This window comes from Zingiber officinale, chromosome 6B (genome assembly GCF_018446385.1).
Source record: "Zingiber officinale cultivar Zhangliang chromosome 6B, Zo_v1.1, whole genome shotgun sequence".
NCBI classification, from domain to species: Eukaryota; Viridiplantae; Streptophyta; class Magnoliopsida; order Zingiberales; family Zingiberaceae; genus Zingiber; species Zingiber officinale.
The window spans coordinates 15,762,456-15,787,620 of NC_055996.1; the positions used below are offsets into that span (position 1 = coordinate 15,762,456).

Below are 25,165 nucleotides of genomic sequence, written 5' to 3' on the forward strand. Positions count from 1 at the left end.
ACTTAAAAATCAAACAAGTCAATCTAGTAAGTGAATTTCAATAGTTACATGGCCTCCTTTTCTGTTGCCTCTGACAAACAATAGTTTCAAAGCATGAGTAAAGCTTCTGAACAAAGTGTTATATCTGTTGATTAGAACACAATCACTTAGTCCACTCAAAGCTATGATACATGTTAACCAAACCATAACATTTGCTTGAAATGCCAAGTCATTTAACAGAGGTGGTAAAGAGCATTACAAATGAAAAACTTCACCAGCTATTTTCTTTCAATGTCCCCTTGCTTTACTCATGATCAAGGACTGTTCATGACTAATTCCCATCCAGAATTCACACCAGTCTCCCTCGAAGAAACAAAAATAACTTCGGGACATGAGATAGCTTGATGTTACTTTGGAGAAGCCTCTCTTTTCTTCTGCTACAACTATGTCATTGTTTCAACTTGCTCGAACAGCCTTCAAGGATCAGCAGAATGATCTTTTCTGAATCAAGAAATGTAAACTATTTGTGAGAAACATGGAGGTTATTAGCATGGGTAACAATGAGGCTAAGTGGGCATATCTAGTGCATACAATTCTTTTTCGGGACATCAAAGTAACAGTAAGTCAGCGAAACAGTTCATAGATTCATAACAAAAACGGAATTGGGAGAAGCAAATGTATTAGTTTCTTCTCAAAGAGAGAAGCTTCGAGGAAATGACATCCTCTATTTTCCCTTCTAGGAAGATCCATGAATCAGAAATTCTAGAAAATGAAATCGTAAGTCTTTCATATGATTAGCTACTTAAGTGATACAATGAATTGTGACAAGTTAAGATAGCAAAAGTTTAAATCTTTACCCGAACACTTGATTTCTTAATTGCATCTAATGACTCAACAATTTGTAGCTGCTTCATGACTGTAGCATGTAATACCTGAAACAAGCATGCAAAGCTAAACATATCACAGCAATAAAACTAAGATAACCCTTTAAGTAGAGCAAACTTACTAACACAAAAAATCTAAATGAAATACATAGGATATAGCTACCACAACAGACCAACCTACATGAGGTGATGCATAGCTATTTATGAAAAAAAAAAAGGGTTGCGGGAGGGAAACTTGAATCAGAATGTGAATAAGGACAAATCCATAAATAACGCCAACATGTTACAATGTGCCATTTCTCCTGCACCACAGGCTTATGGACCATTTAACACACTAAACAGAGAGCACTGACATGGATGCTCATGAAGTAATTGTGTAACCAGACAAAAAAATATTGAGGATGATACTAGGATGGTCAGAAATTTACCTTTTTGGTCTTTTCGAGGTCAAACTCAATATGTTTTATTCGATCCCAAGATTCAAGTAGGGCACGCTCTTTCTCAAAAGGGATTTGAGTGGGTTTATTGGTGAGCTCATCTAACATACTTTCTAGCCTCTGCAGTCGCTCTAAAACAGGAGTCAATTGATCTTCAATGATTTTCTCGGTTGATCTACGTTGAACATCTGAAGGACGGCTGTTGTTCAATCTCCCTTCTTTAAAGCCAATCACATGGATAAATGATAGAACTTTAACAAGACAAGCTATTATCAATTTTCCAAGAAACTGAAACTTAGTTTCTCTTGAATCTCTCTGGAGGAAAACGTGATTTCCAATGCTTAAATTATCTGGTAACAGAAAAAAAAAACAAAAAAAAACTAAGAATTTTGAGGACAATAGACAAACAAGGATGAGGATATTTCTAAAACCAACAGAGAACTGTTCCTAGAGGAACACAGATTGCGTGCCTTGTGGATTTGATGTTGAAATACTGTATGAAGTCCTTCCTTGGTTTCCAAAATTAGATAATCTCTTGCAAGAAGTTGCTCCTCTTCCACCACAATCTATAGCTTTGTCGACCACAACAAAATGATCATCACAACTATAGTATGCTGCTGAATCTCTTGCTTTGATCTGCAATCATGGATGCAATTGCACTGAAATTCAATTGGCACAACACAATCTAAAACAAGTTTTTATTTCCTACCTATATGAGATTGTTATTTCGTCTGTTTAGATTAAAATTTGCATCTAATTATTCCTGCAGTGATAAAATGTAGGAATACTGATCTAACTACTTCCAAACTTGAGGTTTTGAAAGGCCATTCCGCCATTGCAGAAAATATTTAAGAAGAAAAATAACAAAAAGTGTGATCATCACTAATTTCTTTGCAATGAAACAAGTCCTTTATGAAATGGAAGACTTATCAAGAAAATCTTTCAATAGAACAATGTAAAAATCTATTATTATGGGAGATATTAACTGTTACATCACCTACTTGTGTCAATATAGAAAAAAAAATCTGAAAAGGTTTCCTTTATAGCATTGCCATGTTCAAGAGTTCAATTCAATCCATTTTGGAGATGATAATCAGTGGAATATCATTAGGTAAAGTTCCAAACAAGATAACAAAGAGAACTCACTTCTTCATGAACTGGGGCTAAACGACTATACTCAACAGATCTAGAAACAAGATCATCAACATCAGATCCAGATTCAAGTGTCCATGTACTACCATTTCTTCCCTGAAATGACAAGCATACTCAGTTGGAATAGTACTCCAAATGCATCCATATCAATGTCGGAATGAATTGAAAGCTCATATGCTGAAATCTAGATCAGTAAATTCTTGCCTTTGAAAGACATGGGCCAGCAAAGACCTCTTCGCCATCTGACATTCTTCTAGTATGCCTCAATAACACTGCTTCAGCATTATATGCACACTAAAATTTGAAGAGTGACAAAAAGTAAATAAGAGTGACTCCCTTTGCTCTTGAGCTTTTCAGGAAAAAAAAAAACAGTACCAAAACACTCAAAACAGACAAGGCCAATTATGTATTGCTTACTCTTCCATAGTGGGATAAAAACATCTGTAATTTCAAGCCACTCCTATCATGTTCAAATTTAGAAACTTGATGCTTCTATTAGATGTTAAGTGGGGAATCAAATCAGGTAATTTAACTAGCTGAATGTAAGAGAAAAGTACTAATGCAGATTACTTAAAATTAAGAGTATTTTATTAGTCACCTTCTAAACAAAAGCTGGTTTATTAAAAGTGAAATAATGCTATTCCATAAAAGAAGTTGAATCAACCTTACCTAGTGGTCTCTTTGTCACAATCTGCTCAAATAAGAGAACTAACTCCTACTAAGAGCCGTTAGGCTCAACTGCTAGCCTGAAAAATATAGATCCAAATTAATAATAGTTCCCTTATTGATGCTTATAAAGCCCTTTTATTAGCTCATAACTGTATAGCTGAGAGTAAACTTGGATGTTATAGTCTCGATTACTTAGGCAGTTAGGCTTGACATCTCCATCACTACTCAAAGTCCAATTCAACCAAGAAGCATCCATGGTCAATGACATGTGAAGACCAATGCCCAATGGTGGCTTCACCATTACACAAGTTCTTTCCAGATATTTCATCATGCCTAGGATGAGCTTTGTTTTGATACTAATTGTCACAGTGCATCCTAACGAGAGAATTTCTATTAACATTATTAGATCCCATCACAAGCCCAAGCAGGAGTTGGCACATCTAAATTTATAAAACTTGTTCATTAAGCTACCACTCTCTGTGAAGATTAAATTAGGGTGTCACACTCTTGGTATGATATTTGGTCTTGGCTGTTTCAGTTAAATTAAAACATGGGTGTAATGTGCAGGAATAATATTTCTTCATATCTATACAAGTAAAATTTACTTTCATAATGTGAGGATCCTTCCATGGTCCTCTGTTAGACATCAAACAGCCACCTTCACCAGAGCATGTACATATGCCGCCCAAGAATTCTGGAAGTTGGCTGAGTGCAGCAATACAAATTAAATTCAGTAAATCATCAACAAGAAGAACCATCAATATCACTAGAGAGTAATGAATCAAACCTTGAGTCAATGACTTCAAGTAATGTACCTTGGTATTTAGTTCCCAATACCTGTGGATAAAGTTATTATCTGCATGTATTCTTCTAGATTCTAGACCTGCAAAGCTAGTGAAACAAATAACTCCAATCATAGGGAACATACATGTATCTTTGCTGTCGTCTTTGGATCCAGAAAACCTTTTACAGTATTCCATAGCAACCTAAAGCCAGGACCGGCATTGACAATGAACATCTGATGTAGAGTCTGCATTGCCGAATTAAATGTTTACATGTCGATGTAGATGCATAAAAACAACAAATCAATGCTTAAGAATTTGAATGAACAAAATACCTCAGGATAATAATCTCCATCAATTTTCTGCATTTTAAGCAATAGCTCTCTTGCTGTCTTGCTGAAATTCTTCAAGCCCTGACTCAAACCGAACACTTAATAATTTCAGGAAAATCAAATAAACAATTGTCTTGTTCCAGCAACTACAACATTAAATTATATGATTCAGCAAAAAAGATTTCTTTGTTAATATTCTGCATCACATCAACAATTAATATATCTAGATTCTGAAAATTAAATACCATACCACACCATGCACATCCAGAATTGTGGTTGTTGTGTCAATGTGCCTTTTTGCTGCAACAGAGCATGCAGGAAATTTCTCATGAAATGCTTTCTCAAATTCCTGAACATGATATTTTATGTATCGTTCAACTGTGGTGATGTTCATAAGCTTATTGGGCTCCACCTTTCCTAGCCTTTCAATGTAGACAGGCCTTCCTCCTTTGTCAACTCCATGATAGCCCTGAGGATAATGCTGCAAGACTTCCTCCAGCTCCTCAAACTTAAAGTCCTTGAATTCAACAAACAGTGTTTTAAGTTGCGGCACTTGACATTTGTTATACATTATGCCATACTCCAAAATTAATTGCATTAGAGTTCAAGGAGATCTAATTATGTTCTACAATAGATCAGTGCAAACCCCAAAAAATACCATCAGTAATGCAGATATATCCGATTGATGTGGGAAAAAAAAGGAAAAAAAAAGTATTGAAGTATCGGAAAATCCTAATAAGATTTACAAGCATGGTTTGAAATTTCATTCTGAGATGTCCACTCATAACTTTGTATTAGCTCAGTGGCCATTGTCCACTCATAAGTCTCATCAAAAGCCATTGAAAATAAAGACAAATGGAAAGACATATGAAAAGAAAGATAATCTGCTGAAAATTGCATAAGTGACGTGGAAGTTTGTCTGATGAAAACAAAAAACAGAACTATCTGGAAAGGAAACTCACATCCAAAATTGTATCTGCTCCAAATTCCTTTCTCCACTGAAGCATATCTGCCCACATAAGAGTTGCTTTCTCACGATCAAATTTTCTAGCTTTCAGAAACCTGCAACATGCAAAAGCTCACCCATAATCATTGTGGAAGTGCTGGAGACAGTAGCTACCAAGAGAAAATTCAAGTTACAGATACAAATGAATATGCTCATGAAATGAAGCACAAATTGCATTAAACCACAAAAAAAGATTCCAGTTGGTTTGATATGTATTTTACAAGGCCATTTAGTGGAAATACACATAGGCCGTTTACTTCATTGTGATAAAATCAGCAGTTAAGCATACAGATCCACACATAAGGTTTTCAAAATAAACACTGTAGCAAATAGCAAAAGATTACACATTTTGATAGCCAAAATTCTACCTGAGCAGCATGTGATAGTCGTCATGTTTATCAGGCAACAAGTCCCTAGAAATTAGCCCCTTGCGGAATGTGTATACTTCATGCTCCTCTTCCAAATCCCTATCATCCTCGATTGAAACAGAAGAAGTCCTATTAACATCTCTCCTCTTCCCTCGCTTCTTGAGAGAATGTGTGAACTTAGAAGAAGCACTCAGTGCCTTTTTCTTTAAAGCTCCAATACTTAATCTTCGTCTTTCCTCCTCAGAGTTCTCCGCATCGGATCTTCTTTCTTTTCTATCTTCCCAACCATGAGACACCTCAAGCCCTTTGACACAACAAAGTCAAATAATATAAAACTCCAGCATCAGTTCGTAATACCAAAGAAATGGATTGACCTGAGCTAGAGAAACCATACCGTTCATCTTTTCCATCATCAGAGGACAAATCTCGTTGCTTGTCTCAATCGTCTAACGAGATTGCCGATACATATGCTATACAAATAAAATCCTTCGATCGCCATAAACAGTAGACAAAACGTTAAAGGTCCAATTTAAAAGAAAGAGTACGAAAAAGTTTAAATTCAAGAAACCCCCACGGAATAAAAACAAAACAAAAAACAAACCATTTTTAGAGGCGACAGCTTAACGAACTGCATTCGTTCCGAAAGCACCCGCATCAACAATCAAGATCAAGATCCACTAAGCCGACCATCAAAATTCCAAACCAGAAACCCGTACAAAAGGGATCGATTAGACAGAAAGCTAAGCTACCTTCTCGCGGCATTGAGCGAGGCGACACCCATCCACCAATCTATTCTTCTCCACCGCATCAACCGGCATCCGTACTCGCCTCGCAGCACCTCTCTCTTTACATCGATCGGGAAACGGAAGAGGAAAGGAATCGAAATTTATTGGAACCGAAGCGAAGAAGCCATGAATGCTTCGGCGGGTTCGCGCACTCCGCCCTCTCTTTATACTCGTGCCGTCAATAAATATCCACGAGAGCGAGCAAATGCGTGCATAAATTGGGGCGTTTAAACCGGGTCGCCAACTCGCGCTGGGGCCCACGAGGAGGACCAATGGTATGGGTGGGTCGGCGCGCGGTTTTTGCCAATCCTGTCCTCCTCCTTCTCCTCCTTCTTCTTCTTCCTTTTTCTTTCTCGCTTTATTTCGATTCTGCGGTCGCTCGCTTGCTTGCCTGCTTTGGGGAATTTTAAGGCAGCGATTGCGATAAAATAATACACCGAGGGAGTTTATACAAAAGAAGCGTCCAGAGAGCGTGCGCTTTACAGGTTGTTCCGTACGATGCAAAAGAAAGGGAGCGATGATGATGATGGCACTGGAATCTGCATTTTTAAAAAATTAAAAAAAAAAAAGAAAATTGATTAATTGGAAATGTTAATGCCACGGGGGACTGGGTCTCCTCGCTTTATGCGTGCACAAGTTGCTGCCGTTACGCGTGAGGCGGAGAAGACGGGGAGCTTGTGGGTTTTATGTGTCTGTCGAGACAGGAAGTGCGCGCCGGATTCGGTCGGCGTGTCGGCACTTGGCGTAGAATGGTGGGGATTGGACCAAGCGGAACAGCTGATCTCAGGGAATGGATGGGACCAGTGGGTGTAGCGTGTCGGGTAGGGAAGGGATGGGAACGTTAAAGTGTAGTTCAACCGCACCGCTTCTATTTAAGGTGCGGATTTTTCTTAAATCATTTAGAATTATATACTTTTCCAGATTTTTAGTTTTATTTTTTGTCAGATTTGAAAAAAAATAAATATATATATATTTTTATTCCAAATTCTTTGGAAGTGGTTTAAAATCAACAAAAAATAAAAATTTAAATGGATCAAACAAATGAAATGATGCACAGTCTTTCATACAAAGACAAGATATTAGGATGGTTAATGAACTGACTCAAAGTCCGACTTTATTATCATCAAATTTATTTCATAAGATAATTGAATCAAATTAAATTGAACATAAAATGAATTATATCATTGAATAGTGATTTGAATTTAATTTAATTTTTTTTATAAGTTTGATTCATTTAGATATTATCGAACTTTGAACATCTTCCACCATATAACTCTGTCACACTGTCTTTGTTAGATTTCAAGACTGTTATTTGATTGGAAATACTTGCAATCTGAACTTCCTTTAAGGTTATAGAGACTGTTATTTTTCTTCTTCTTCTATAATTAGTGTCTGCAAAATTATATAATTTTAAGAAAATTGTTATGGCAATGGTCTATTTATATATCCTGTTTGAAAAACAAGCAAATAAGCCAATTCATTCCAGACAAATAAAACAGCATAAGATAACAGAAGCTAAGCTATCATCTTCGAACAATAACATGATTAGTCGATGACTCCTTTGCATAACAAATCCAAATGCTTTTTTTGACATTATACTTGGGCTATAGGACTTCATTGACAATGCTCTCTGATACGGTGCATGAGGAGAGGGCCGTGCGGCTGACGTGGTCTAAAGTCAAGCCTATGGGATGGTGAGAAGTCCAGTCCCCGTGGAGATCAGAAGTCAAGCTTATGTGATCGCGGTCAAAGTTTTCGTTGATAGAACAGTCAAAGGTCAAGAACACAGTTGGGGCGAGGGCCAGCCTCAAGGGCAATTAAGGATCGGACCCACATGCCAGGTACAGTTGCGGACCGGGCTCATAGGCCAGGTACAGTTGCGGACCGGGCCCACAGACCAGGTAAAGTTGTGGAAGAAAAAGCCTCTGACATAGTACAGACCTAGCGTACAGGTCAGGACATACGAACTAGGGGTAACAATAGACAGAAGCAGGTCGGAATACAGACCTGGCGTACAGGTCGGAACGTACAAATCAGGGATAACAGCAGACAGAAGCAGGTAGGAATACAGACCTGGCGTACAGGTCGGAACGTACAAGTCATAGATAACAGCAGACAGAAGCAGGTCGGAATATAGACCTGACGTACAGGTCGGAACGTACAAACCAGGGGTAGCAACAGACAGAAGCAGGTCGGAATACAGACCTGGCATACAGGTCGGAACGTACAAGCCATAGATAATAGCAGATAGAAGCAGGTCGGAATACAGACCTGGCGTATAAGTCGGAACGTACAAACATAGATTACAGAGGACAGAAGTCGGTCAGTAGCCAGACTTGGCGTACAGGTCGGGATCAGCAAATACCAAGAGCCAGGGCAGGGATAACAAGAGAAGGAGGCCGGGCGTTACGCGACAAGCAGTCTAAGGAATCGTAACTACTTGTCAGAGAATAATCACTGCCTGTCAGAGAATATACTAATGATCGGGTATGTACAGTACTCTGATTCCTTCCTAGACTTATAAGAAGACGTCACGTGTCACCCACCGTCAGACAAAGTCTGATATCTGACGTTTCCTGACACCCGTTAGACTCCAGAAGAATCCTTTGCGATATAAAAAGAGATGCTTTGTCCCTTACACAGGTACGCTCACTCGTCATTTCTGACTCGTCTTTACTTTTCGTCCTTTCTCTGTGCTTCTGAGGAAAAAGTACCTGACTAGAGCGTCCGAAGGCCTGACCCGAGGACTTTTTCCCTGGTTTATGATCTCTAACGACTCGTGGGCTCGTCTGAGTGTGTGCAGAGCCCTAGCGTCATCATCCTGGTCATCACCCTTCGTCATCAGTCCGTGTGAACCCTTCCGGAGAGTGCCAGATAGATCGGACGCCGTAGCAACTTTCCGTCAACCTCCAGTACATCAAGGTCCGTCTTCATCCGACTCAGCTTTCGGACGGGATCACTCTCCAAAAGATGCAGTTTCAAAATATGATGTTGTGATAGATTTTTGGAAATAAATCACTGAAACTTAAGTACGGAGAACCTAATGTATGTAGGCGTCAAACACATCACATTATTAGATGGGAAGATGGCGTGCCCAACACAATATAGACTCACCAGGGTCTTGTTATGGCAAAAAAAAAATCATTAACATGAGAAATATAATAAAACTAATAACCATTCAAGGAAACAATGTCGTCCGATGGTAGGACATGCATCTATATGAGAGAATACATGCAAGTTACCAAGACATTTTGAAAATTACCGGACTATAGAATTTCAGCCAACTTCGACACAATATCAAATTTGTTCAAGCCCCAATCATTGATTGCAAGGCAAACATCAATGCCACTTTTTGAGACAGCAAAAGGCGCATGATCCATAAAGATACAGCTTAGCACCAAATTCTCTAGAGACAAGAATAATTGTCTCTGTTTGGCCTTTTCTTCTTCTGTCGGTACCAGAGACTCAAAAATTGAAAGAAAACTTGGAGTCATTGAATCAATGTTGGGGCGACATTGAATTGCCCTTTTTTGAATCCCCATTCTCTACCATGAGACATGATTTCCTCTGTACAGTGTAACCTTACATCCTGAAATTAAAAAAAAAAAATCTAAAATGTGATGACAATTGAAGTACAGTCAAGATCAAAGGACAACTGCAATTTGCTAAACTTAGGTTGAAAGAAGCATCAAAGCTCACACACCGTATACGCATTTTGTGAATCTCAATAATTTTGTGAAATACATTAAGTTAATCGAATACTTTAAGTCAGTACAAATAAATGATACATATCACCATCACAAGGTAACTGTGATGCAGCAATTTGGGACATAACAAATACAAGGAAAAGGCTCAATGTATGACTTAGCAACCAAAACTCTAAAATGCCAATACAAGCGGCATCAATGGAACTAGGTATATTTATATAGTGAGAATACCAAATTAGGAAACCTAAAATAGGCGTATAAGTATGCACTATTTGGCTTCTAAAAACTGTAAAAGGAAATTATTAAAATTCATATATTAACTATTCACTGAGTTTTCATGGATTGAACCTAAACATTCATAAACATAGGATACAACTGATGGCTCGAAATGCATAGCAATATTTTTTAAAAAAATAAAACTTTAGAACATTAGCTTTTTCAAACTTAAAAAGATACTTAATTTTAAGTATTTATATTTTATAATATAACTGCCCTTGTATACAAAATAATGATGTGAAAATTGATACATGATACAACATTGTAATGTAATAAGAAACAAGATTACAATAAAGCAATATCCTAATTGTGTACTTTGTGGAATCAACATGGTAATCTTAAGCATATATTATGATTGCATCATCCCATCTATGAGCTCCTTGCAATTCCTCAGAGGATTTCAAACCTGATAGACTTTAGATAAATAAAAAGAAATTTCCTTTCCTGAAGGTGATGCCTGTATATCTTATCCTGTTCGCATTTAAAGCCTCTAGAGTCTAGACAACTTACAAAATGAAAATTTGCTCAAACAAAAAATTGTACAGAGTCATAGATGGTATGCAAAACTCAATCTTCTGTTAGTATTATAATCTGAAAGAGGTAAGAAGTATGCATTTGCTTCAACATCATCTTATCAAACCATGCAAGACCCATCTATTTTGGATCAGCTATATAGATTTTATCCCTCCATTGGATCCTATACAAAGCTATCGCTAAGAATACTATCAGGAAACCGAAACCTAGCTTTGTAACAAAATGGTTAAAACTCATGTTCACGGGGTTAGATACTTTAGGTAATGATTGAAAAATATTTAAAGGACATGTAGCATTAGAAGAATAAAGATTTGAACTAACAATGAAGGAATGAGTAGAGGCTAATTGTCACAAGATATTCAACAGGCATAATTAGATGCTATGAGAAACTGTCACAGTTAGCTAAAGAAGTTTCTGTTTGTGATAGTATGAAACCCGGCTGGAGTCGGAGCACCGCCTCCGAATCCTAAACCCATTAGGTTTCGATTTACTATAAATATAGATGCCCCCAGCCAGTCCGGCCATTTATCGCTCTTTCCTCTGTTTTCTTTTCTGCGATCGGCAATTCAGCGATTCAGCGATTCGGCGATTCTTGTTGTTTCCTGCGCCGTTGCTATCAGCAATGATGACCTCTCAGCAGCATCCGGTCGATCTTCTTCATCCTCAGAAGCAGCAGCCGCTGGCCACTTTTCTTCGTGCTCAGGGGCAGCAGCGACCGGTCAGGGTTCGACGAGTATGGGCTTCAAATTTGGAGCTTGAGTTCTCCATCATCGCCCAAGTGCTCCCTCGATTTCCCATGGTGTCTTTCGACACCGAGTTCTGTTGTTGTACGGAGAGTACTAAATTGTATCAAAATAACAAGTATGTAATAAACAAATAAATAAAAATATAAGATTCAGAAATTGGTATCTTTCCATTGGTTCATGGGGGACAGAACCAAACCACGTGCGTCGCGCCCGGTAAATCCAACTCCGCATATATATAGGTCCCTTTAACATTGCTAAGTAAGGATGGAAGGGTTCCATATATAAGTTATTCCAACCTTCTTGGCTTAGCAATGTGGGACTAAATATATACACATATGTATTATCAAAATAAGAAAAATAGTTTGAATTAAATAAACAAAACTCAACAAGATGCACCCTCCTCCCGCAGAAGCCGCACTACCTTCTCTCGGCGGATGAGCGGTACGCTTTCTTGAAGGCCAACGTAGAACGGTCGAAGTTGACCCAACTCGGTCTCACCCTCTTCGACTCCGATGGCAATCTTCCCGGCGGCGTTGGAGAGGCTTTCATCTGGGAGTTCAATTTCTGCGACTTTGACGTCTGTCGAGACAAACTCGATTACAATTCGGATGGAATCGACTTCCGAATGCTATTTCTCCAAGGGATCGACCCCGTCGCTTTGCTGCTTGTTGTCAAGTGGCAGGTCTCGGTGCGTCATTGCCCCCGTTGCGCCCCACCACCGCAGAATGGATTGTCTTCGGCAGCTGATATGACTTCGGTTACATGGTAAAGACGTCATCTTTGGATCAATGACTACCAGAAAATCATCTGAATGATTTTTTACTCAGTTGAATGATTGTTTACTGCAAGTGGACAGCGAGAGTCTTCTTGTTAGGGTTTAGTCCGTTATTGTTGTTGTTGATGTATGGGGTAGCGCCCCGCAAACTGTATTTTATGTTTAAATTTATTTGATAAGATAATTAAGTCAAATTAAATTAAACCTAAAATAAATTATATCATTGAAATACTGATTCGAGTTTGACTTAATTTTTTTATGAGTTTGATTCATAAATACTATCGAACATAATTCATAAATTTTATTTACGAAATTATTTATGTACAATTCATTCATAGATATTAACAAGTTGAATGCATATATTTAAGTTCATTTATTTCGTTTAACTAATTATTTAAGCTTTTTTATTTAACTGATTTTATGTGTACCGAACATCAAATAAGTTATTACCAAATTGAACATAAAATTTGCTGATGAACATTTGAGTCATTTACAATCCTACAAGATACATACAATATGCATGTACATAGTTTCTACCATTAATTCTTGAACTGATGCGGTCGTTGAAGTTTAAAATAACAAATTCTTCTATCAGAGCTATGGATTTGTGTGGCAATCCCTCACGCAGAGTTAAAGGGCCTAAAAGAGGAACTAATCAGTGTATGAACATTCTTACATTCTGATACAACAAGAGCATTTGCATGAATCCATCATATGTCACCACCAGAACCACTTCCCAGGGCATTGTTGCAGATTCAGGTGGTCGATGGATCGAAGTTGGATCCATTAGGTGTGAACAGTGTGCACTGTTGCTGAAAATCTGAGCCTGAACTCGACTCCAGTATATGATGGGAGACTAGCTCAGTCTCGGCAAGCCCTGAGGACATGCTGCAGCGCTGCCTCTTGATCGGTCTTCCATGCTTTGAGCTCTTTGAAGGGGAGGAAACACAGGCTGTGGAATCTGTAGACAGGGTCTTGCTGCTGAAGGAATTCACAATTGAATGACTTTTAAGTACTTCCCCAGTGCCTCCATGGTCATCATTGGCATCTCTATCTTGGGTGGGGGGATCTGAGTTTGGAGCAGGAATTGAGGAATCGGTCTTGTCTACATCAGAGCAGTCGTAACTGAAGCTGCCGGCAGAAGTGCTTCCTCCGGCTCTTGGTGTTTCAGTGAGCGCACCATTGAGCCGTTGCTGCTCCTCAATGATCTTCTTAAGATACTTCCCTTGGGCTTCTATTCTTAGCTGTAATTGCTTTTGCACCTGCCAAAAGTTTCATACTTCTCACCAAGTTTTTTTTTATTTATTTAGAATACCTACAGAAAACATATAGTGAATACTTTGAGTGTCATAAGACGAGGCTGTGTATATTTGGAAGAAGCAAAGAAACATCTTCCAACATATAACTCTGTCACGCTGTCTTTGTTAGGTTTCCAGACCATTATTTGATTGCGAATACTTGCAATCTGAACTTCCTCTAAGGTTATAGACCATTATTTTTCTTCTTCTTCTATAGTTATATCATTGTATGTTCTACACATCGTTACAACTCTTATTATTCTCAGCACATTACCTTTCTTCATTGTTTTCTACATGTAACTCAGCACATTTCGTTCTAATTTTCTAAATATAATTCGGTGAAAGTTTTGTTCAAACAAAGAAGGTTGTCCTTTGATGCTCATTTTTTGAAGAAAATTTACAGAAACTTCATAGATTTCCAGTAATCTGCAAAATTTGTTAAAAATATTATATGTTAGTCCCGTAATGCTATCTTAACTTGAGAATTTCAGCAAGAGACAATAGTCCAAGTAAGACTCATGGGCATGATATTCAAAACCTCTAGGCGAGTTCGTCAGCATCTTTGACATACAACAGCATCTCTAAATCCAAATCAAGCAGCCTTCTGCCTCTACATAGCGTCTCCTGCATCTGCACAACCTACAACTTCTCCATATACTACATTTTGTCTCTCAATTATCATTCATATCTTTCTCGCTCTCCTCTACAATTTAGCCAGAAGATATGGAACTTCAATGCATGATCCTTCTCATTCCTTCTAGCTTTCCCTGTCTTCCTTCTGATCTAATGTTCAAATGAGTAAATCTTTCTACTACTTTGTTTCCTTGAATTCTCTTCTCCATGCCTACCATCAACAATCAGTAAAAACTTTTCAAAAAAACATCTTGTTGTCAGTTTGTTGGCCCTAATAAAGGATCGAGTCGACTGTTCAATACTAGTGAATAGCTGAATAGGAAAACATTCTATTCTCAATTTGCTCCTCTCTATACTATTCTCCTCCAGTGAAGACAAATAGAGAAAACATCTGTTTGTTATGTCAGTTGTACTATCCCTCTTTATTAGGACCCTCAAGTGTTTTCCTTTTCATAAATCAATTAGGTAATATACCTGCCGCTTCAAAGAGAAACCCACTCAAGAGATTTGTTATCGAAATCTCACTTCAGCTTCATTTCACTTTTTATCCTATTGATGTGCTGATCTGAGATTGAAGGAATTGTCACCTATGTGTACATTCGAGAGCTCTGATTGGTTTTTTCATTATGATAGTCAAGGTCAAAGGCATTGTTATATCTTTTTGTCTACTTTTTTAGTTCATGTGGCAAGTCGGACATATACTTAACCATTAACAACATATGCAATATGATATTTTGATGGAGATTTTCATTGTAGGGGATTTCCAAGGAGTGACTTAGCTAACGAGTCAATAGCTCATAGAGTAGAACTGGAGTTCGAACCATGGTAAATATTTTGTATCAGTATTGTTTATTAGATTTTTGAGGAGTGACTCAGCTAACTTAATAGGCCGTGGAGTAGGATCACAGATATGAACCATGTTAAATGCTTTGTGTTAGTATTGTTTATTTTGTTTATACTTTTTTTTGTTGTGTACTAACAAATAATAAAGTTTTATTACTCTAACAATAGTATAAACCTTGCATTTACAAGAGGAATCAAAAGACTTGTCATTTACAAATATGTGCCTATTCACCCCCTCTAATTGTGTCACTAGTCCTAACACAGCTCATTCTCCTCTTTTCCCTTTTCCCCTTCCCTTCGATTTTGACTTTCGTCTCTAGTTATACAGCCTTGCATACCCAATCTCCAATAGTTGGGACAAACATAGGTTGTTGTTGATGATGATAATACTGCATATTAAGGTTCATGAAGGGCGTGGGAAGAAAATTGTACCATATATCATTTGCCTAAGATGTTGACTCTTTTTGGCTTGAGAGGTGGGATGAACCCTTAATCTTGTAATATCACAAATATTTGTGGATTCAATTTGAACACAGATACCAGAAAAATTATGGTTGATTGCTTCCTTGATAATCAAGACTCCACAGCAGTCAAGTTAAAGATAATATTCTTCTGATTAAATTGTGTTTATGAACAATTTAGAGTGAACGTAGTAAAAACATGAAAAGCATTTATATCAGAGTTCTTTTAAGGAAAATGGAATGGATCGACAAGAATTTAGATAAAGTGCAATTGTGGATTCAGTAAAAGTTATGCGTGCTTTCAGAGTTGTTCTTCTCAAGGGTTGGTCTTCCATTTAGATAATGTTTTCCAAAATTCCAATGATTAATCTGCCGGCATACGATTATTCATAATCGATTTATCTGATATTCTACAAGCCATAACAGCTCTCTAAGCAAGCTCAATAAGAGCCAAAATTAGTAGCCAGCTAAATAATAGAACTAATCTTCCACATGAAATACTCACCTCTAATTGTTCATGAAGTCGTTTTTGCACCTCCATTTGCAACTTAAGAGCTTCAGTTATTTGCATCCCACTGAGACAACAAGAGAATAAAAATGATGACACACCTCTAATTGTTCTATTATGAACTTTAATCAAGAAAAACATAGGAAATTGTCTAAAATACCAAATAAAAAAATTCAAACAAAGGGTTGAAGATCCTGCAATGCTTACGAGGAACTTTCAACTCCTGAAGTCAGGTCGCCAGAATCTTTGATTTCATATTTGACACCTACAACAGAAACACAGAAAACCAAACCACCCTCTTAGCTCAACTTTTCAGTGAATGGCTTACAAAACAACTATTTATTTTCATCAATCCCTATTTTCACTGAGATTCATATAAGATGCCCACCATCAGTTGATGGATCAGGTATGCAGTTTGCAAGCCTGTATTTCTGAGTGCAACATAAGAGCCAGAGTCAGTAATATAAAACAAAACCTTCGAGTAAAATAAACTTCCACAAATACCTGTAAGTGGCTCTTGACATGGTATATTGTCAGCCCTGGTACACCCATGATCCTAAGAACTCCTTTTGGAGTTGCTCCTGTTGTAGGCAAACTGAATTTAGCTAAGTGAACTGAAAGTAACATCACTAATAGAAAAATGAACCAACTAAAAAGATGCATCAAAACATTTGGCGTCAAATTATTGAGAAAGAACCAAGAAGTTGAAACTAAAATGAAAGCAGAATACTGTAAATATGTAATAGATAGTCATAGCTATGTTATAGTTGCTAAAAGTTATCTAACATTGAAAGAACTTCATAAGAATTAAACATCTCCAGTAACAGAAGTCTAGGGAGGAGAATTTTCATCAAGCCTCTGAAATTCTGACAAATTATTATGGTGATGAGGCTTCCTATAGAACGATTTATCAAAGCATCTCCAGTAACGGAAGTCCATAACAACATCAGAATTACTAAATGTAAGAATATCAAGGATCAGGAACTCTTATCCCTATTAATTATGTGGTTACTCCAAGACATTATCTCCAAATATGAAAGATGAAGTAGAGTGAAATACACAGAAAAGGATAATTGCATAGAAAAAGCTTTTAGGCAGTTCATGTCCTCTCAAAAATTCACAAATAAAACAATTTTCTTAGTTAGGAAGAAGAATGAAGCAGTCGATCATTCACTTACTGTCTGGCCCACCAAGCTGTGTTACTGCATCTATAAAACAGTTGTGGAGTTCATTTGTCCAACGAAGACGCTGCCTTGATGCCAAATTAGGATTGTTATTGTTGTTTCCTCCATCATTTGAGACCATAACCTTGTCACTTATCTCTAGTTGATCGTTATAAGCAAGTGAGTTATTGCGGATTGGACTTCTATTAGGGATTGGTTGTGATTGAAACATTTTACAGCATCTGTGGAATAGCGTGGTGGTTACAATTTCACACAATAAACTGAAAAAAAAAATGAAACTTGTTAAACCAAAAAACTTCATTCATGATCAAAATTAAATTATCAATGTAGACAAACTAGACAGTCCAAATCATCCTTACAAAATAAATCCTAGAGAAGCAAAATAAAAATAAAAATTATGATTTCTCATAATCCTCCAATAAGAAGCTATCCAATTTGAGCCCTAAACCTATTAATTGCAATAGCAACTCAAACAATTGGTGCAACATCATAGACATGGAATTTGAGTACAATGAGTCCAATCATACAAAAGCTCTTTCTGAAGGAGGCATTCTCCAGAGTTAGAAGATAAAGCGTAGTCAATTGCACCTAAACCCAACTAAAAGTTTTTTTGCTTCAGCAATACTAGCTTACCGACCAGAAACAAATTAAAAATTGACCATTGAGTGCTAAAGCAAGGAGCCAATACCAAAAATCTAAGGAAACCCAAAGGATTATTCCCAATTCCATCTGGTAGGCTTTATACCATTACTAAGCTGAGTGATGGGAGAGACGGGTCAAGGAAAAATGCAAATTTTTTGCCTATCTGCACTCACAGAGAACAAGTTTTCAGCGGATGAACCAGTACAAAACCTATTGAGCCGTACAAGAGAATAAGAAGCCAGCTATATTTATCATCACGAGTCAAAACTCATAGTCCCGAACTCGATCAAGCTCCCAAAAGTAATGTACAGCACTGTACTGGAAAAAGAACCCAATTGACGTCTCCAGAACTATCAATCCCCGTCGATTCTTCACAACAAAGAACACAAATCCCTCGAAAAGCACCCAAAAACGGCCCAAATGAGCAGATGAACCAATCAATCCAGACTAAAAGCCGCAAGTAGGCAAGTAGGCAAGAAGCATACCCAGATTAGCCAGCACCGATCTCACCCCCAACTCCTGGCTCCAGCAGATTCGAAAGAACTGATCGAAGGCAACAAATTCCGACCGGGAGTCTGAATTGACTGAAACAAAACAGATCTCAGCGAATTGTGAAATATAAGATCAATCAAAAGACAATAAAACTGAAATTTTCATTAAAATAAATTTTAAAAATCGCGACTTTCGCTTCTTTCGCTTACCCGCTGAGAGATTCGCCAGGCTTCCACCAATCCGAGAGATCGAAACTTCTCTCTCTCTCACCGCCGAAGACAATCTATGATATATCTCGTCGCCAGGGGACAAAACCAAGGCTGCCCAATCGGCAGAGAGCGAAACCCTCTATAGCCCAACATTGTACCAAACCATCTTCATTAGGGTCCCAGGTTTCAACCCGTCACGCGTCGACACGCGTCCGCAACGACGTCATCCTCGATCGCCATTTGTCGGATGCAGTTGACGGCGCTGATCCATTCGTACGGTCGTGAGGGATGGGGATTGCATGGATGTTTCAAAACACGAAACACCGTACTTAAACACTAGTTTCATTCCAGCTCTAGACGCGTGGAGCAAGGCGCCAGCGTCAGAGTGTTTCCTGTCTGGGCCAAACCAGGCAATCTCAACAATTAGTGGGAAAAACAATCATTTGTCATAAAAATGATTAAGAAATATTAAAATAACATTTTAATGTATTTTTCATGCAAAAAAAAATACTCTTATTTTGATAATCTTATACTAATTTTAGTGTATTTGATGTGTTATGCTACTAATTTTAACTAAAATCTTTACATATTAAACCCCTAATTTTGGTTTGGACGAGGGTGAGCGAAAATTTATTAACAGAAGAAGATGAAGTAAAGCATTTATATTCTCTTTATTTGGGAGGAAGGGAAGGTTTATTAACATAACATGCGTTACCGTATTTGGGAGGAAAGTAAGGGTAGTGAAGGTTAAATATATAAAGTTACAAAATTACTCTTACTTTTGTTAAAAACTTACACGTTCAAGAACCTAATGCATCTTGCACATATTTATTGGTTAAGACTTATACATTCAAATATTTGTAGCTCATTTGTTAAAGTCGGCATCGACGTCGAAGTCGCTATCAAAGTCAGTGTCAGTGTCAAAATCAGTGTCGACGTCAAAGTCGGTGTCGGTATCAAAGTCAGCATCGACGTTTAGCATCGACATCAAAGTTGGTGTTGACGTCGACGGAGTGCAAGCGTCGGACGATGCGAGTCAAGTGATACAAGTGTTTTTCGTTACGACACAAAAAAATATCTAAAACAATAATTTTTAAAATTAATATAATAAAACAGAGATAAAATTAGAATATAATTTTTTTAATTCCTCTTACCCTTCTTTACACCCCAAATCGAGGGGTAAGAAATTCTTTCATTTTATGGATAAGGAAGGTTAAAGCTTACCCTTCCTTACCGTTAGTTTCCGTAACTCACTTCCTCCCAAACAGGGTTTCAAGTTTCCCTTCCATTTCCCTCCTCTTCCCTCACCTCCTCCCAAACAGTGCGTAAGGAAAAGGAAGTGGAACTAAAGTATTTATATTCTCAGGAAGAAAGTGATGGTAATTAAAGTTAAATATATGAAGTTACAAAATTATTCTCACTTTTGTTAAAGACTTAAGCGTTCAAGAACTTAGTGTATCTTGTATACATTTATTGGTCAAGACTTACACGTTCAAGTAATTGTAGCTCATTTGTTAAAGTCGGCATCGATATTGGTGTCGAAGTCATCGTCGGCGTCAAAGTCGAAGTTGGTGTTGGCATCAAAGTCGGCATCTAAGTCGACGTCGATGTCAAAGTCGGTCTTAAAGTCGGTATCGAAGTCAGCCTCGAAGTCGGCATCAAAGTTGGCGTCAATGGAGTGTAATTGTTAGGCGGTGCGAGTATTTAATAATTTTTAAATTAATAAATACTTAAAAGCCCGGGCTAGTAAAATAATAATTTTTAGGCGTCATCGCGGCACAAAAAAAAAAAACTTAAAATAATAATTTTTAAAATTAATATAATAAAATATGGATAAAATTAAAATATAGATTTTCTTAATTTCTCTTACCCTTTTCTAGATCGAGATATAAGAAATTATTTCATTTAATGGATAAGGAAGATTAAAACTTACTCTTCCTTACCTTTTCTTTCCATAGCTTACTTCCTCCCAAACAAAATTTCAAATCTCTCTTCTCCCTCCCTACCCATCCCTCACCTCACCTCACCTCACCTCCTCCCAAACCCAAACAGTGCGTAAATCCAAAGGCAAAAAGGTCTAAAAATATCGACCAATGTAAATAGAAATTTCATTCATGGTTCCTCATTGTAACATGAGTCATCGATTAGAGAATCATTAGAAACAACTTTGGAGAGTTCAGTTTCCCCCATCATCTTACAAGAAATAGAGGTCTACTAGCATGAGTAAAAACAATTTCAGCATGGTTTGTTTTTCAAAGCAGCTGGCTTCTGATAGAAGAACTGGCCTGCTGTCGCGGAAGCCGGCAAAGTCTTGCAGCTAGGGCTTGGCACGCTGACCGGATTCATCGATAACTGATGAAGAACTGCAGGACTCAAAATGTCAGATGGGGAGCAAACAGCTCTGCTTGGCAAGTCCAGAAGATCATGCTCGGTCGCCGGGAAGCTGTTTGAAGCGACTTGCTCTGATGCTATCTTATAAGCCCGGGCTAGTAAGGAGTCGATGTACTTTTGATACGCGTCCATTCGTATCTGCACATGCTTCTGAACCTAATGAAACAGCCAAGAGAGAGAATTTAGTGAAGTCTCATTGAATGGAACATTGAAAAGAAAACAGAAGGTGAGAATTAGAACCTCCACTTGTTCAAACAATCTTCTTTGCACTTCCATTTGTGCTCTTAAAGCCTCCTTGACTTCCTGACCCCTGAATGCAGGAGTTCCAACCTTGTTAATGTTTCGGAACCATGTGCTATTATACGACATTTCCACAGCAGGAATAGAGGACACTTACTCGTTGACATCAGGCGTAGGCATTCTCGGAGACAAAGTGCCACTGCTCGGATTCTCCAAAAGGTATGAGGCTGAAATACAATGCAAAGATAGATTTTTTTTCTTTTAAAAAAATGATTGTAGTAACTAGTAAGGTTAGTTGATTTCTGAGTGATTTCGTTATACCGACAAGGCTAGTTTTGCAGATTGCTCCTACCAAATGTCAAGAAAACTGGTCGACATCAAAAGCTACAAGAAACTCATCTATAACTTTTTTTGTGTAATTCTAATCAGACAATGTGTGTAACCAACAAGCAGCTTCCGAGTTGCATGGCAACATTGGAATTAAACAAGGATGTGAAAGTGGTTGAAGACCCAAATGATCTCGGCTAAAAGAGTACTACGGCTAAGAAAGTTTCAACCGAAACAAACTATGAATCAGCTCGAGAAAGTTTCTGAACATTAAAGGGAAAATACATCCTAGCTACACAATGCTTTTCTGAAAGCTTCTTGAGACTCAAATAAAATGTTACTTAGAAAGACATAATCAAAGAAACAGAAACGGAGATAAGCCAATGTGCTCACCATCTTTCGACTGCTCAGTTGGCTCTTTGCCTGATTGCTTTCCCAATCTGTATTTCTGGAAATCATAGCAGGAAAAACAAAACAAAATTCCCAGTGAGAAATCAAGTCAAGGGCATGTGAGATGATGATATTCAACATGCCGATACCTGGAGATGACTCTTAAGGTGAAAAAGGGTAAGTCCCTTAACACCCATCGTCCGCATGATAGCCTTTGGTGTTGCCTCTACAATATTCAACATGTCAATACATTTAGTAGTCAGACTATGATTCTTTGTGATATATGTTGTTCCCTACATTAACTATTCTTAATATCATTTGTAGGAATTGATGGTAAAGAACGAGTACCATGAACTTTGTTCTAATCCTTTACCATAAAAGGATGACAATCAAGGTTTATTTACGCAAGGAACTACATTCAGATCTTCAGATTCAAGAGTAAAAATGTCCAATATGGTGAAATTAACACTTGTTCCACTCAGAAAATAAGAGAAAGAAAGTAAAGAAAGAATCGTCTTCAAGCAGTTTTGGCAAGAAAAAAAGGAAGAGTCAGTACTGTAAAGCACAATAATCACAAAGTGGTCTTTTCTTCTTTTCAAAAACTATAAGAACATTCGTCTTACTAGAAGAAAATAACTATGTTCATAATTTCAAATTAATATGGATGCATAAAGGATTGCTACCATTAGGAAGCATGTGGTGAGTTGAATATCAAGGATTTCCAGCCAAACACAATTTTTCCAGAGTATGAACATTATTATCACATAGCCACAGATCTCAATATGCCTATCCATAGCAAACACCAAACGTTTTGGTATATTTGGTTGTTGTCTAAGCAGGAACTTGGTGAAATGTTAACACTACTATAACTGCAACCTTGGTGATCACAGTTTTGGGGTCAGAGCCATACAAGTAACCAATTTTCTATGCAAGATTAAGCTAGCATAGGGAGCTCAATACAGATTTTAGGGCAGAACCTATCTATGATTCTGACAGAGCTTTCTAATGACCATGTACCCATTTCTTCCAACAGGAAAGGTCACAACTCTCAACAAACAACCTTATCAGGCTTACTGATACCGAGTTTGAGCAGATAGAAATTGTAACTATCCAATTTTCAGATATTATCCCATTTTTGTCCTATTATACAATACAGTCATGCTACATCTTTCTTATGAATTACAATGGCATCAGTATGTGGTGACAAATACAATGCAACCTTTCATCATTGTTGCTTAAAGGTGGTTTGTAGTTTAATCTCTACCGGTATCATCATCTATATGAGCGGCCAAAAAGGAAAAGTGATGCCCTTGAATTGGAATAACTGCAACCTTTTTGTTTAAAATTTAGTTATGTGCTACCGTGCGTGTATATATGCGAAAAAGGAGCACATAACATAGCACCAATGCTCATCTGATCAAGGTTATTCTTAATATCAGACAGCAATACATCAGTTACCAAAGTCTTAAAGGGAAGGTTAGATTCAAGATCATCAACAATGCATTGGACTAGGATCTTAGAGGACAAACAACGACATCAAGATTCGTTGGTAGTTTGCTATGGTTTCTTTATGCCGGCAGCTTCACCAGCTTCTCATACTTGCCTGAAAACACTGATGAAGAAAATTCAGTATGATAGGAGTCTAATGGGGGTAATGTTTGTGATAAATGAATGGCAGCAACAAAAGCATTCTTGAGGGGACTTATCTACTTACTTTTGGTCGGAAGACTACAGAGTTCAGAGATCATTCAAGAGACAAGATCTCCAGTACAAGGCAAATTAAATACGACTTCAAAAGAATGACATTTCAGGGTCAACCAAATGGATTGTGAAGTAAACCTAGAGTCAACCAGGAAGTCCGCCGCCACAGGAGAGCAACCACACTACGAAGACTAAATCAACCAAAACACAAGTTTCTAAAGAAGAATTTAAGCAAAGCTCTTGAAGCTTCAGAAACCGACGAGGAAATCCATTCATGACAAAAAGGACCAAATAACGCTTGAAAATCCGCTACTGAAGGCAAGAAGTTACTAACTTTCAGGTCCGCCGAGCTGGGCGACGGCGTCGACGAAGCGCTCGTGGAGGTCGGCCGTCCATCGGAGGCGCGGCTTGGGGTCCGCCGTCAGCACCAGGCTCGGGCCGTGTGCCTCCTCCGGTGGAATCGAAGCTTCCGGTCTGTGGATCAAGCCCGAAAACATCCTCCTTTCCAGCGGAAAAGCGATCCTCGAAAGGCGGAAAGAAAGCCACCCAGATCACAAGGATTAGAAATCCACTTGGAAGCAGGACGAAAGGGGGAGGGAGAAGGGGAAAGGTGGAAGCTTTTTGGCTCCTAGCTCGAGCTCAACCGCGCTCCTTGTCAATGTGAAGCTAGATTTGGCCCTTTCGAGCAGATTACACCAATTAAGCTTTTCTTTATCTTCTTTTCAATAATCTCTTTTGTCTCACAAAAAAAAATCTCTTTTTTTTTTTTGTGAATTGAAGCTTTGATGGAGACGTGCGATCAAAGATGATAGCAAGAAGATTAGGGGGAAAAAAAAGGATTGAACAATGTGAGCTTGATAGCCATGTGAAAGAGGCACCAACCATTGGGTTGGCAAGTCAATGGAACACTATCATACTTTTCTTTAATCTATTTTGTATTGCCTTTATTGTACTTTTGTTGTTAAAATAAGAACACAAGCAAAGGAGTTGTTGATGCTTGCACATCACACCGCCATTATTTTTCTTCTCTTTGTTTGAGTGGTGCGTGATGGGTGAGAGAGATACAATGAAAGATTCAACTTTGTGATCATCAGTATTTGGAGAAATTGTAGCTAAAATCCAATTAAATTCAGTAGTTTTATCACATACTCTATCAAATGCACATTTCTTAGAGAACAAAATATTCGCTATATTAATGGCTCATATTGACCCCATGAATATAGAAGGAGATAAATAAAGATACATCGACGTTAGACACATGGTAGGGTAAACCATAAATCGTTAGTTCCTGAAAATTGACCTTTGACCATTACGTCAGAAATATCATGCGCTCACCATCTGCGCTACGCTTGAGACTTCTTTCCAATTTAGAGGATCATATGAATAGTTGATGTATTGAAAACTTTAAAATCAT

At 37.9% G+C, this 25,165-nt stretch overlaps 3 protein-coding genes across 4 annotated transcripts; all 3 read right to left on the reverse strand.

The window, feature by feature from the left end:
• Positions 1-94: 94 nt before the first annotated feature.
• On the reverse strand, positions 95-6,822 carry LOC121992091 (phosphatidylinositol/phosphatidylcholine transfer protein SFH13-like). Of its 2 annotated transcripts, none has more exons than XM_042546234.1 (15): positions 6,359-6,822; positions 6,004-6,095; positions 5,610-5,913; positions 5,198-5,297; positions 4,486-4,752; positions 4,239-4,316; positions 4,050-4,151; positions 3,909-3,958; positions 3,727-3,826; positions 2,657-2,746; positions 2,447-2,548; positions 1,771-1,936; positions 1,292-1,650; positions 837-911; positions 95-480 (listed from the first exon to the last, which is right to left on the reverse strand). In XM_042546234.1, exons 2-15 carry the CDS (start codon positions 6,020-6,022, stop codon positions 463-465), a joined length of 1,830 nt encoding a protein of 609 aa, XP_042402168.1. In that variant the 5' UTR covers positions 6,023-6,095; positions 6,359-6,822; the 3' UTR covers positions 95-462. The 2 variants fall into 2 exon arrangements, with proteins under 2 accessions (XP_042402168.1, XP_042402169.1); XM_042546235.1 differs by lacking the exon at positions 6,359-6,822 and adding an exon at positions 6,211-6,343.
• Positions 6,823-12,878: 6,056 nt separating this feature from the next.
• LOC121992093 (myb family transcription factor PHL7-like) lies at positions 12,879-18,852 on the reverse strand. Its single transcript, XM_042546236.1, has 8 exons — positions 18,703-18,852; positions 18,487-18,585; positions 17,354-17,580; positions 16,680-16,756; positions 16,564-16,606; positions 16,383-16,440; positions 16,173-16,242; positions 12,879-13,694 (listed from the first exon to the last, which is right to left on the reverse strand). Exons 3-8 carry the CDS (start codon positions 17,568-17,570, stop codon positions 13,188-13,190), a joined length of 972 nt encoding a protein of 323 aa, XP_042402170.1. The 5' UTR covers positions 17,571-17,580; positions 18,487-18,585; positions 18,703-18,852; the 3' UTR covers positions 12,879-13,187.
• A 1,934-nt stretch (positions 18,853-20,786) lies between these two features.
• On the reverse strand, positions 20,787-24,535 carry LOC121992094 (protein PHR1-LIKE 2-like). Its single transcript, XM_042546237.1, has 6 exons — positions 24,086-24,535; positions 22,200-22,276; positions 22,054-22,108; positions 21,491-21,560; positions 21,334-21,403; positions 20,787-21,249 (listed from the first exon to the last, which is right to left on the reverse strand). The coding sequence occupies exons 1-6, from the start codon at positions 24,246-24,248 to the stop codon at positions 20,938-20,940; spliced, it is 747 nt and encodes a 248-aa protein (XP_042402171.1). The 5' UTR covers positions 24,249-24,535; the 3' UTR covers positions 20,787-20,937.
• Positions 24,536-25,165: the final 630 nt, after the last annotated feature.

Excerpts from the sequence above, each read along its gene's own strand:
- LOC121992091 (XM_042546234.1), bottom strand. Across the intron at positions 2,549-2,656 it reads CTGGCCCATGTCTTTCAAAG|GGAAGAAATGGTAGTACATG; the intron begins GCAAGAATTTAC and ends TTGTCATTTCAG. Across the intron at positions 1,937-2,446 it reads TAGCCCCAGTTCATGAAGAA|ATCAAAGCAAGAGATTCAGC; the intron begins GTGAGTTCTCTT and ends CCATGATTGCAG.
- LOC121992093 (XM_042546236.1), bottom strand. The coding sequence starts at position 17,570 with ATGTTTCAATCACAACCAATCCCTAATAGAAGTCCAATCCGCAATAAC. Across the intron at positions 16,243-16,382 it reads TCAGGAGTTGAAAGTTCCTC|TGGGATGCAAATAACTGAAG; the intron begins GTAAGCATTGCA and ends TTGTTGTCTCAG. Across the intron at positions 13,695-16,172 it reads GACTTCATGAACAATTAGAG|GTGCAAAAGCAATTACAGCT; the intron begins GTGAGTATTTCA and ends AACTTTTGGCAG.
- LOC121992094 (XM_042546237.1), bottom strand. The coding sequence starts at position 24,248 with ATGTTTTCGGGCTTGATCCACAGACCGGAAGCTTCGATTCCACCGGAG. Across the intron at positions 22,277-24,085 it reads CCAGCTCGGCGGACCTGAAA|AGGCAACACCAAAGGCTATC; the intron begins GTTAGTAACTTC and ends TGAATATTGTAG. Across the intron at positions 21,250-21,333 it reads GATTGTTTGAACAAGTGGAG|GTTCAGAAGCATGTGCAGAT; the intron begins GTTCTAATTCTC and ends CTGTTTCATTAG.